The sequence below is a fragment of the Bos mutus genome, chromosome 17, assembly GCF_027580195.1.
Source record: "Bos mutus isolate GX-2022 chromosome 17, NWIPB_WYAK_1.1, whole genome shotgun sequence".
NCBI classification, from domain to species: Eukaryota; Metazoa; Chordata; class Mammalia; order Artiodactyla; family Bovidae; genus Bos; species Bos mutus.
This window is the reverse complement of record NC_091633.1, coordinates 12,502,861-12,515,423: the sequence shown is the minus strand read 5'-3', so window position 1 is coordinate 12,515,423 and position 12,563 is coordinate 12,502,861. Positions and strand designations below refer to the sequence as shown.

The 12,563-nt window shown below is 48.6% G+C and overlaps 1 protein-coding gene across 2 annotated transcripts in view; it reads left to right on the top strand.

Moving 5' to 3' along the window:
* The window catches only part of TBX3 (T-box transcription factor 3), a 14,523-nt gene extending 1,960 nt beyond the window's left edge, over positions 1 to 12,563 (top strand). The window contains exons 2-8 of one of the 2 annotated variants that reach the window (XM_070386091.1): positions 1,379 to 1,646; positions 2,550 to 2,609; positions 2,869 to 3,015; positions 5,265 to 5,341; positions 6,437 to 6,594; positions 8,011 to 8,687; positions 10,491 to 12,563. In XM_070386091.1, coding sequence (XP_070242192.1) covers positions 1,379 to 1,646; positions 2,550 to 2,609; positions 2,869 to 3,015; positions 5,265 to 5,341; positions 6,437 to 6,594; positions 8,011 to 8,687; positions 10,491 to 10,961 — 1,858 coding nt within the window. In that variant the 3' untranslated portion in view covers positions 10,962 to 12,563. The remainder of the gene's footprint in view (positions 1 to 1,378; positions 1,647 to 2,549; positions 2,610 to 2,868; positions 3,016 to 5,264; positions 5,342 to 6,436; positions 6,595 to 8,010; positions 8,688 to 10,490) is intronic. The other variant, XM_070386092.1, reaches the window with a different exon arrangement.

Genomic DNA, 12,563 nt, shown 5'->3' with positions numbered 1-12,563 from the left:
AATTTTTCAGTGGTACGCAGATACCTTCTGCAGGAAGAAAGAAAAGTACCCCCATTGCAGGAAAACTCACTGTGCAAACCTTTCTGGACCATCCCTGTGTCTTTGTAGATGTTGTATTTTTGTCTGTTTCATTTACACTGAACAGCTCTTTTTGTTTGTGTGGTAGTGGGAGGCCTGGCTGAAACTGCCCTGCCCTTTCAACCCTCCAGCCTAGCTTCTGGATCTGGAGGGGGCCTGAGCCTGCCCCCTGCCAGGTTTAGAGAGAAAGCGAAGGGGATTTGGGGCTTGTCCATGCTGCTTCGTGTGTCTGTAATCAAAGGGAGAGTTCAACAGGCAACTCTGGATGATTCAGATTGTGTTTGCAGACCCAAGGAGCCAGAAGGGAGACACGTACTGCTGTTTCATATGTGACTATATTTTACATACTGTTTAGAGGTCCTGGCCTGACCAAAGCGTGCCTGTCATTTAAAGTCACTGATTTTTTTTTTTTTAAATGACATTGAAGTCTATAAAGGCATACAGTTGAAGGCATAAAAGGAAAATCTCCTCTTGTCTTTAGCTCTCTGTGTCTTTCCAAGCTGAACGAGGCCAAAGTTTGCCACTTATCCTCCAGCCCAGAAGACAGTTTCATAGTGATGCATTCCCCGCTCCCTTTTAAGTCAAAAGTACAGAATGCTAACACTTCAGGGAAATAAAGACCAGTTTGGTGGTGGAGTCTTGTAGTTTGGGTCTGGTCCCGAGCAGTGGGGGTAATGTGGTTAGCAGCGCGCTAGGCAGGCTGGTGATCAGGCCTCTGAGTCCACCCTAGTCTACAGAATTCCTTTCGAGAGCTCACCGAAGTAGTTTCATTTCGCCAGCATCAGGATTACTGTTCCACAGCCGAGAGGGGTCCCGACTTGACATTTCTTTTCTTGATCCGTTTAACATTTTCTCATCCATGGGTGGTGGAAAATTCTAGCCTTGATTAACCAAAGTCGACTAAAATCCTGCCCCAAGCTGTTTAGAACTAGACACCGGCAGGAAAAGGCATAAGCAAAAATTTACCTCTAAGGAGGGCAACCTAAAAAGTCACACAGGGGACCAAAAAATTACAAGGAAATTATTAGACAATGTAGAGAAACCCAGTGCCCCTTATTTACTTGTTTTGAATCTTGGGCCGTTTAAAATAGAGACATTGAAGCGTATTTAATTCTTCTGTTGCTGAAGGAAGCAATTTTGCACCCAGTCGTCATACTCTGAACCAGTGCAAGATCATCCTTTGTAACAGAAAGTTTTAAATTTAATTGAAGTATTTTAGCATAGAGGATCAAACCCAAGATTCTGAGTGATTTTTTTTTTTTTTCCCCGTTTCTTTTCTTCCCTCTTCTCTCCCTTGTAGGCGAATGTTTCCTCCATTTAAAGTAAGGTGTTCTGGGCTGGATAAAAAAGCCAAATATATTTTGCTGATGGACATTATCGCTGCGGATGACTGTCGCTATAAATTTCACAATTCCCGGTGGATGGTAGCAGGAAAGGCTGATCCTGAAATGCCGAAGAGAATGTACATCCACCCGGACAGCCCTGCTACTGGGGAACAGTGGATGTCCAAAGTTGTCACTTTCCACAAACTGAAACTCACCAACAACATTTCGGACAAGCACGGATTTGTAAGTTTCACTGCTTGCCTTCCTAAAATTTCCTGTCTTCTCCCTAGCAAAGGCAGTGCTTTCCGCTTCCAGGTAAAATCAGTTTCTCCCTCGCTCTCAGTTACAAAGCATAGCAAACTTGTTCGATCCACAGAGAATTCCGGGGTGTTTCTCTTCGGATAATACAAGGCCTGGCGTTCTAAAATAAGTGAGGGGCGAGAGAACTTTATCGGCTCCTGTTCCGTGGCAAGGCCAGGTCTTGGTAACTGCTTGACCTGACAGGAAAGTTAAAAACCCATCGTGAAGATGGAAAATTAAAGTTAGGTGTTCGTAAAGGATTTGTTTTACGATATCATACTTCTATTTTGAAACCGGTCATAGTATTGTTTGGGAGGGTTTTAAGGTTTGAAACCTCGACTCCGTTGGTGAGACGGTGTGGGTACAGATTTTGAAAGATTTTCTTCCCTTGGACTAAAAAAGAATCTGGCTCAGGTGAAGGTCAGGTTTACCAGAAATGAGACCTAGATCTCCCGGTACAAAAATTGTATGTGTGTTTCAAGTATATATATGGATTCAGTGCGGGAGTCCCTAGAAACTTTCCAGAGACTTAGATTGCTTGTAAAAGTCAAGCAAGGGACCTTTTGCCCCCTGCCCCTACACCTCCCCAACATTTCAATAAAATAAACAGAGTGATAAGTGAGGAATAAGCAGAAAGATTAGGCCCAGGAAGACATGAATGGCATGGACATATCTTCAGCAAGCAGGAATTGCATTTGAAGCCCTTGATTTGATTAAGGCATAAATATTCCTCTCTAGAGTTCAGCCTTTCAGGGCTTTAAGTGGATTGGGCTCATCAATTAGTGGGCGCTTAAAGGACTGAATCATTTTGTAAATTAAAATGCATGTTTTTCTCTATCTTTTAAGACTTTGGCCTTCCCAAGTGATCAAGCAACGTGGCAGGGGAATTATAGTTTTGGTACTCAGGTAGGCTAGGGTTCAACAAAGCAAACTTAGATGGTGAGGGTGGTGGGGGGAGGGCACCCTTTGGAAACTGAGGAGCAATTTGGATTCTCCAGAATGTAACATGTGGGGAGCTGAAGATTCCCACCAAGGTACTCCGAGAAGGTGGGCTCCCTGGTGCCGTTGGTGGGGTAGACGTCAGCCTGGCAGGGGTCCTAGGAACCCATTGGTCTTCCGATAAATCCTCTTGTGATGTGTTTCTCTCCTCTTCCGGCCCCTGCAGACTATACTGAACTCCATGCATAAATACCAGCCCCGGTTCCACATCGTGAGGGCCAATGACATCTTAAAACTTCCTTATAGTACTTTTCGGACATACTTGTTCCCCGAAACCGAATTCATCGCTGTGACTGCATACCAGAATGATAAGGTAACCAAAGTTGCTTTCCTTTTTAATGGTGATATTAACACCTCCCCACCCCCACTCTCATCCCTTAAACTGCTTTGGGGCGAGGATGAGAAAGTTATAAGAGCATTGCAATGGGAGTCTGATTTTTCTTTTGTGATTTGACTTTCAGTGGAGCTTGGGGGGAAGGGGGCAGTGGCACATAGCAGAGGCAGAAAGAAAACTAAAAAAACTTAACCAGCTAGGGATCCAATGCTGAGTGGAAGAAAAAAAAAAAAAAAGCCAAACTAACACTGCCAGTGAGAAACTCCTGTAACCACCTTAAGGTTGCCTGCCCCACCCCCACCCCGAGCTTTCCCCTGTCTGTTTCAAGGTTCCTCCTCTTTTCATTCAGGAAGAAGGATCCAGAAATCAGGTTAGAAAGGAACCAGCTAAAAATTGAAGGCAAAAGCCGGTAGGGATCTTGGGAGGGGAGTCTCAGCGGAGACCAGATTTTCTCCCCTAGCCAGAAATCCCGAGTAGCTGGTCTGGTTTTTATTACCTTTTATGCTGCTGTGTTTTTTATGGTGTGTGTGTGTGTATGTGTGTGTTTGGAAAAAAACTACTCTGATCACAGGGTCATGCTAATTGAGTTGTCTGAGGCTTTTGAGATGAGATGACCAAAGTTACCACTTCATTTGAAGGTTTTTTTTTTCCCTCCCTGGGCCTGAGGCCGGGGATTAGGAGTACCCCCAAATGGAAGAGCAGACAGCACCTGGTATGTAAGCTATAGTGGCCTGAAGGTCATGGGTGTGTGCACAGAGCAACGCAGAGAAAGTGCTACGAGGCCACCAGTCTCCAGCGTGGCTGTTAGCAGGCAGTTACTGGGGGTAGGGGTGAGGGTAGGGGGGCGGGGTGGGGGGGGCACCTGAGGACCCCTGCTCTTCAACTTCTGAACCCTGGTCCTCAGTGCCAATCCAGCTCACCAAACAACGCCACCCTACATTTTGATTTCACTCTCACTATGGGTGGGTCCTCTGTGGCCCACTGATGGGGTGTTGCAGTTATGTTTCCTTCATCTGAAGACTAAAGACATCAAGGTCTCCTCTCCCTGAAAGAAGTACAAACAGGAATTGACTCCAAGAACAAGAATCCATCCAGGGGCCCTTTTTCCACCTCCAGCGAACTCTGTGTACATCATCCCCTTCCTCTGCCTCTATCCCAGGAAGGGGATTTGAGAGACGACATCCGACTTTTTCCTTAGCGTGTAAAATGCACACTCCTTCTGGACCCAGTACCCTGTGAATCTAAGTTGTTAATGGAATAATAAAATATAGCATTTTTGATCAAAGCAGCCACGGGCCTTCTCCACCTAATGGCAGTGGCAGGGGCATATAAATGAAAACAAATGTTTCCAGCAGTCATTCGGTCCTTTTAAATCTGTAATTGTCAATATTGTAATTCCTCAAACACGTCCCCCCCACCCCCAACACCCAGCAAAAAAAAAATCAAACCCAGTCCAGCACAAAGGTAGTGAAATCCCATAAATCATTTTATTAGATGTACAGAAAAAGTTGGAAGGTGTGCTGTGTGAATGTATGTGCATGTGTTTGGGCAGGAAATATACCATAACATATTTTATGATCAATTGCCCTATATATAAAAAAAATCAAAATGAAGGCATAATTTTAAGATCCACAGGTTACCCTTTTGACAACTTTTCCATTTCTAAGCCCATGTGGTTGGCTGCCCAGGCAGGATCATTGCAGCCCAGAATCCCTGGTTTGCCCTCCTATAGGCAACGCCACGGAGAAGGCAATGGCACCCCACTCCAGTACTCTTGCCTGGAAAATCCCATGGACGGAGGAGCCTGGAAGGCTGCAGTCCATGGGGTCGATGAGGGTCGAACATGACTGAGCGACTTCACTTTCACTTTTCACTTTCATGCATTGGAGAAGGAAATGGCAACCCACTCCAGTGTTCTTGCCTGGAGAATCCCAGGGACGGGGAAGCCTGGTGGGCTGCCGTCTATGGGGTCGCACAGGACACGACTGAAGTGACTTAGCAGCAGCAATAGGCAATGCCAGCCATCGCACAGGTTCCTTTGGTTTTCCTCCCGGGCCCCCTCAAACTTCTGCTGTGTTCTCCTCTCTCTCTTTAACCTGGCATATCCAAATGACTTCTCCGGTTGGAAGTCAGGTTTCGCATGGATCATTTGAGTTGGGGGGCAACCTCTGGGAACATTCTAGAAAATGAAGCCAATATCTCTTTCTTGCTTGTGTCTCCTCCTCTAGATAACTCAGTTAAAAATAGACAACAACCCTTTTGCAAAAGGTTTCCGGGACACTGGAAATGGCAGGAGAGAAAAAAGGTGAGCTGTGGCAGTCATTTCTCACACAATTTAGAAAATCACTTTTCTGAGACCTAGGACTCAGCTGTTAGAAGTGGGATGCAGGCCCTTTTCTTGAGAAGGGTGGTGGAAGGGTAGAAAACAATTTACTCCCCCTTGATCAAGAGTCTACAGATTTCACTACACTACTTTTTCTTCTTCCTCCATATTACCTTAAAGAAGGTCAGCTAGGCCACCCCCATAGATGTCTCTGGAAGAAAAGTATCAGGAATAACAGATTATATACAGACCCCTATTAATTCCTAATTAATTTAAGTTCATTCTGGGCAAGTCCCAGGAAAGGACTAAGCCATTCACAAAACGCTGTGGAATTTTTGCAATCTTGTCTTACAAATACTCTCAGACAGAACCTAGGCCCCTGGAGACATATATGGCTCCCTCCTTCTGTGGGGACATGTATCATTTTGCATTAAGCTGACAGCTGGATGGTATATAAAAGAAGCTCTCCCCTCCCCCACTCACTTTCAAAGAATTTTGAAAATCTAGAAAATCAGCACCAAGTTTTAACCTATCCCCTGGGGGAATGGGTGGGCATTAAAAAATAATTTCTCACCTAGATTCTTTTTCAGTCCGATTAATGTGTTGGTGAAACGATTACAGTAAAGTACACCATGAAATAACCACTTCCTCCCAATCTTAGCAACCAGTCCAGAGCTGGTCTGCTGTTTGTGTTCACTACTTTGAGTCCTCTGTTCTCGTTGGTCTGTGAGACTGGCTGCTCAGCCGATCTGGCCAGCTCCCATCTCCCCTCTTGCTCTTGGCTTTTAAAGAGCAAGCCCCAGCCAGTGCCCCTTTCCTAGGGAAACCCTCTGGTCTTGAATACAAGCCTTCTTCCTCCCTCCCTCCCTCTGGGCTACAGTCTTCAGCCCAGTCCCAGGGTCCCGAACAATGCTTGGATCCTTGTGGCCGCCCCCCGGGGCACAGAGATTTCTGGGAATTGGTGTCATCCTGGGTGCAGGCCGGGCGAGGTGTGTGTGCCCAAACCTTTTGGAGAGGGTGAGGCTTTGGAGAGGGGGGAACATCCTCTATAATGCCGGGTGTCGGCTTCTGCCACAGAAAGCAACTCACCCTGCAGTCCATGAGGGTGTTTGATGACAGACACAAAAAGGAGAATGGCACCTCAGACGAGTCCTCCAGCGAACAGGCCGCCTTCAACTGCTTCGCCCAGTCCTCCTCCCCGGCCGTGTCCACTGTGGGAACATCCAACCTCAAAGGTGAGCCTGGCCACCTCTGACTTCTCAGATTTCTCCAGGTCTTGGAGGTTTGAATGAAGAGTTGGGACCTGGGAGCATCCACCAGGGAACCTGCCCCTCCAAAGCTTTAGATCCTTCTAGAAGTTTGTAAAACGGAAGCCAAATCTCACCAAGGGTGATCAGGGGTGTCCCCAGCCCCTCAAAGTTAGTCTGAGCTCTCAGATTCCTTTCTCCCAGACATTGGTCTGGCAGGGATGAGGGGGTGGTCTCTCTGTTCCTGTGTCCCCTCTGGGAGTGGGGGGCTGGAGCAGCCCTCTCTTTTGTACCTCCAACCAAGTAACAATTGATTTTTTTTTTTTAATATCTTTGAACTCTAGCTTAAAACATGTTGAGCTGGCGGGGGGTGGGGGGGGCACGGGAGATTCTCTGCCACTTGGAACAGGGAAGGGGGCTGAGAAAAATTCAGCTCTAGAGCCACCCTAGACCTATGATAGGAGATGGAGCCCTGAGAGTGGGAGCTGGGGAGGGCAGGGGTGGAAGGGGAGGAGCTGCTCGGATCCTCAGTTGATTTCCTGTGTTTAAAGAGGAAGAACTATTTATTTGGAAAGACACACATGCTCTCAAGGGGAAGAAACCTGTTTTTTAAGTGAAATAAAATGAAAGTCCTTTATGTCTTCAATCTGTTTAAGCTTTAAACACAAAATGGGATCGCTTTTTCTTTTTTTCTTTTTTTCTTTTTTTTCTGGTAGGACACCCACAGAGGGTGTGGTGAGAGCAAAAGAAAATCTATGATTGTCTCCAGGCAGTGAGCCCCCCGCCCTCCCTCAGCCATCACCCATCTCTGTCTGCAGAGACAGGCAAACAGAGAAGGCTCCGGGGAGTGTGTGTGTTGGGGGATGGGTGTTCAAGTCTGCCACTGCCGATTCAGACGTCAGGGTTCTCTCCAAACAAATCTTCCTGAAAGAGTCCACAAATCTGTGGAAGGGACTGAAATCAATCATTCAGGGAACAAAGCGGGTAACTAGAAAGTGTTCCTGCCCTGAATTTTAGTGTAAATCAGTTTTTATTTTTTTTAAAGTGAATTTGCAATCCAGTGGGGGGGAAAGGCCAGTAAAGGCTTTGTCTGACCTAGTAGGAGATCAGTCCACATGTATAAAATAGTAAAATTCACTACTGCAGGGAGGATTGCGGCTCTAGCTAGAGACTTGAAATACATGACTAGCTGGTGGAACCCTTCCTCCGAAGTCTGAGGTATTGTCACACTCCCACTTTGCAGATGAGAAAACTGAGGTGCAGAGGGGTTAAGAGGCTTTCCCCGGGTTGCACAGCTGGGAAGTGGCCGAGCTGGGGATTCCAAGTGGGGCACTGGAGTTGTGCTGGCCCAGGTTTTAGAGCTAACGCCCTTCCGCCTGGCTTGTGTTCCCCCTCCCGCGGTAGATCTGTGTCCCAGCGAGGGGGAGAGCGACGCGGAGGCTGACAGCAAAGAGGAGCACGGCCCTGAGGCCTGTGACACGGCCAAGATATCCACCACCACGTCGGAGGATCCGTGCAGGGACAAGGGCAGCCCGGCCGTCAAGGCGCACCTCTTCGCGGCCGAGCCCGGCGGCCGAGCCCGGGACAGCGGGCGGCTTGACAAGGCGTCGCCCGACTCGCGCCACAGCCCGGCCACCATCTCGTCCAGCACCCGCGGCCTGGGCGCCGAGGAGCGCCGGAGCCCGGGCCGCGACAGCGCGGCCACGTCCAAGGCCGCCGAGGAGGCGCGCGTGCTGCCGGGCAAGGAGGCCTTCGCGCCGCTCACCGTGCAGACGGACCCAGCCGCCGCGCACCTGGGCCAGGGCCCCTTGCCTGGCCTCGGCTTCGCCCCTGGCCTGGCCGGCCAGCAGTTCTTCAACGGGCACCCGCTCTTCCTGCACCCCGGCCAGTTCGCCATGGGGGGCGCCTTCTCCAGCATGGCGGCAGGCATGGGGCCCCTGCTGGCCACCGTGTCCGGGGCCTCCACAGGCGTCTCGGGCCTGGATTCCACGGCCATGGCCTCGGCCGCCGCGGCGCAGGGACTGTCGGGGGCGTCGGCCACCCTGCCCTTCCATCTTCAGCAGCACGTTCTGGCCTCTCAGGTATTTATCAGCTGCCTCTGTAGACCCTCCTTCCATGCACTCTCCTTTGCCTGCCTTTTAGAACCAGATCCTCACCAAGTCTCCCTGCCTAATAATAACTTATTATTATTACTAGGGGCAAGGCTTATTTCACTGATTCATCATAACCTCACACCCACCCCCTCAAAACTTAAGAAAACAATTTTCCCCCTAAGTTAAGGGCTGTGTCTAGCAGAGTAACTAGGTGGTATAATAGATAATAACTCTCCACAGCATTTCCTTTGTGCCAGGCACGCTCTTCTCAGTGCTTGATCTATTCTGTTTTTCGGTGATCCTATGATCACCTCCACCTTCTAAATGAAAGAGCAGAGCTCAGAAATGTTGAGTAACTTAACCAAGATCACACAGCTGGTAGGTAGGTGGTGGACATGAGTCTCTAGCCCTAGGCACTCAGACTCTGGGGGCCTTTTCCAGGGGCTGTGATTTTAGCTTCAGAGTTGAAATGTCTCTTAAATGTTTTACAGCCAGCCCTCCCCCAAGACTAGGGAGAGATCATGGCTTGGGGATGGGAACTGACTCCCTGCAGATGAGTTGAGTCTGTACCCTCCAATATGAAGCTACTTCTCTGCCCCCTCCCATCCCTCACTGCAAGCAGGCCAAGCTGCTTCCCAAAGGGTTAATAGTTTGTGCACACGTGGGAAATGTCAGAGGACAGACTGGGGCTATGGCAGGCCTAGCAGCCTGTGTAAGGCTGAGACAGCTGTGTAGGGACTCCGGGCAGCTGTGGGGAGACATTTCAGGCGGCTGGAAGTGCTCTGAACCTGGGCAAAAAGATTCTATGAGGTTTTCTGCACGCTCTTGCCTTTTGCCTCCTCCCCTCCAGGGAGGAGGGAACCAGAAAAGGGCTGGCTTCTGCCCTTCTGCCATCCCTCCCATCTCTTGATCTAGCCCTTTCTGGAGCCATCACTGGTAGGTAGGTGACAGGTGGGTGAGGGGCTTCCTGGCTCAACAAGTAGTAACAGTACTACTGAGGCAATGGGTCCAAGCCAGGGCCCCAGGATTTGAATTCTGCTTCTGCCACTTGCTAGCTGAGTGACTTCCTATACTGGGGCCTACCTCAGTTTCTCCACTTTTAATATCTGGGGCTCCACCAGCATATCTGGGGCTAGATGATTTCTCCATCTCTGTTCATAGCAAATACCCTTTACTCTCTCCCCTTCCAACTTGCCCTCACCCCTTTGCCTTTTGCTTAAGGATCTTCCCCAGATTTATTTATTTTTTTAGAAACTTCTAGAATGGAGTGGAAGGGCTGTGAGGTGGGGCAACAAGAATTGGCGGGGTGGGGGGGGGTGGAAATATATGTCCAATAGTTTATGCCCTCTGGTTTTCAGCCAGCTACTTTTGTGGGGTAGACTGTAGCCCCATTTAACAGGTGGAACAACTGACTGATGGGAGAATTTCCAGCAGTCTTGATGGCCAAGCACCTTATGTGAAGCATATTGCAGGCGGCAGCAGTTCATTTCATACCCACAGAGTCCCCCGAAAGAATACGAGTTGTTGAACTTTTCCGTTTTTGCCATACAAGAAAGCTGAGGCCTAGGGAGTACTTTGGCTTAGAGTAACACAGCTCAGATTTGGGTCTAGACGCAGAAGTTGGAGCGTCCTGCTCCCCATCCACCCCCCGCCCCATCCCAGGGAGTGAGGTTAAGGACTCATCCGAGGGGATGGTAGGGGGTGGAGGAGGGGTGGTGGATGAGGTCGGCTCCTCCCCACCGCGCAGGCCCCGCTTGCTCACTCTGTCCTGTTGTTCTCCTCCTTGCCCAGGGCCTGGCCATGTCGCCTTTCGGAAGCCTGTTTCCTTATCCCTACACGTACATGGCCGCAGCGGCGGCCGCCTCCTCGGCGGCAGCCTCCAGCTCCGTGCACCGCCACCCTTTCCTGAACCTGAACACCATGCGCCCGCGGCTGCGCTACAGCCCGTACTCCATCCCCCTGCCGGTGCCGGACAGCAGCGGCCTGCTCACCACCGCCCTGCCGTCCATGGCCGCCGCCGCCGCCGCAGCGGGCCCCCTCGACGGCAAGGCCGCCGCCCTGGCCGCCAGCCCGGCCTCGGTGGCCGTGGACTCGGGCTCGGAACTCAACAGCCGCTCCTCCACGCTCTCCTCCAGCTCCGTGTCCTTGTCGCCCAAACTCTGCCCGGAGAAGGAGGCGGCCACCAGCGAACTGCAGAACATCCAGCGGTTGGTCAGCGGCCTGGAAGCCAAGCCCGACAGGTCCCGCAGCGCCTCCCCGTAAACCCCTCCCCAGAAAAGTCTCTTCATTCCAGTCCAATCCAGTCTGCAGTGCACTTTGTGGGATGTCACATAAACCCCGGGCGTGCAGTGAGGTCAGCCCTTTTTTGTGCAGCCTTGTCTGGGAAAGGGGTGCTGGACTCCCTGGAGAGAATGTGCTAGAAACAGGCCCTGTCTTCTTGGCTGTGGTTTATACATCCGGGATCTGGCTCAGAAACGTCCCAGTTGCATTGAGCTGTTGGGGGTAGGAGTTAAAGCCTTGGCGGCCAGAGCAACTCCTTGGGGGCTGGTCTGGAAGCTGTGGGAAGATCCGAGGTAGCCAGGCCCCAGGAGGGGAGGTGTTGAAAAGTTTCTCCCCAGTGAAGATATATATATATATATATATTTTTTTTTTTTTTTCACCGTCCCAAGTGGAAACACAAAATTGAAAAAAAAAAAAATACTGGGGACAAATGGATACATTAACATGATTCTGTTCGTGAAGATTAAAAACTTTCTAGTGACGTGCATATCAGTTCTAAATAAATTACTGGGCAGCATTGTTTGGGGAGGGAAGTCTCTGCCATTCTTGTTTAGTCTCTATTAAGGAAATCTGTGTCTTTTTAATAATTCTTGTGATGTTTTAAGAGCTCTAGGTCTCTTGCATGTTCCACAGTAATGTATTTGTGGGTTTTATTTTTGAATGCTTGCTTTTAGAGAGAAAATATGACCCCTTATCTTTTCCTAGATCATTGACAACCTTAAGGGGGATGGCTTAAAAGGAAGGGATGGGGAAGATACCAAAAATGAATTTATTTTATCTAAGTTCTGTAGCAGGATTCATGTTGTCCCTCTGGCAGTTCTTTTCTGTTTCCTGTATATGCAATAACAAGGTTTTTAAAAAAAAAAATAAAGAAGAAGCGAGACTATTAGACAAAGTATTTATGTAATTATTTGATAACTCTTGTAAATAGGTGGAATATGAATGCTCAGAAAATTAAACTTTAATTTATTGACATTGTATATAGCTCTATGTAAATAGGATTGCAGCTGTCAGGTTTTGTGGTTTTGTTTTCCTATAGTCAGTTTTATTTCAAGGTCACAGGATCGCTTTTAAAAGTAGAAAACACACTTTCTGCACCGACACCAACATAGTTTTCAAAAGAGTCATCTGCAAAGAAAATTTCTTTTCTAATGTCCAAAACTGGGGGAAAGTGCTATTTGCCATTTTACCGAAAACTGGGGAGGTGGTGCCACTTCCTAGCCCCACCTGAAATTCCTAAGAGTGTTTTTGAGATTGCTTGGGGCGGGTGGGGGGGTGGAGAGTGCAGAGGCTGTGGTTTGACTTTCTAATTTTTCTTTCCTATTTGTATTTGCTAGTCTCTGATTTCTTCAAAACAAAGTGGAATTGACTACTTACTGTCCTCAGTGTTGATGTTTTGAATTGGTGCCTCTAGAGACATATATTCACAGTTAAAAAGTCAGGTGCTGAGAGATGGTTTAAAGACAAAAATTCATGAAGGTATATTTTGTGTTATAATTGTTGATGAGTTCTTTGGTTTTCTGTATCTCCCCCCACCCCTTTAAAAATCTCATTGAAATTTCAATAAATTTTTATTGAAATGTC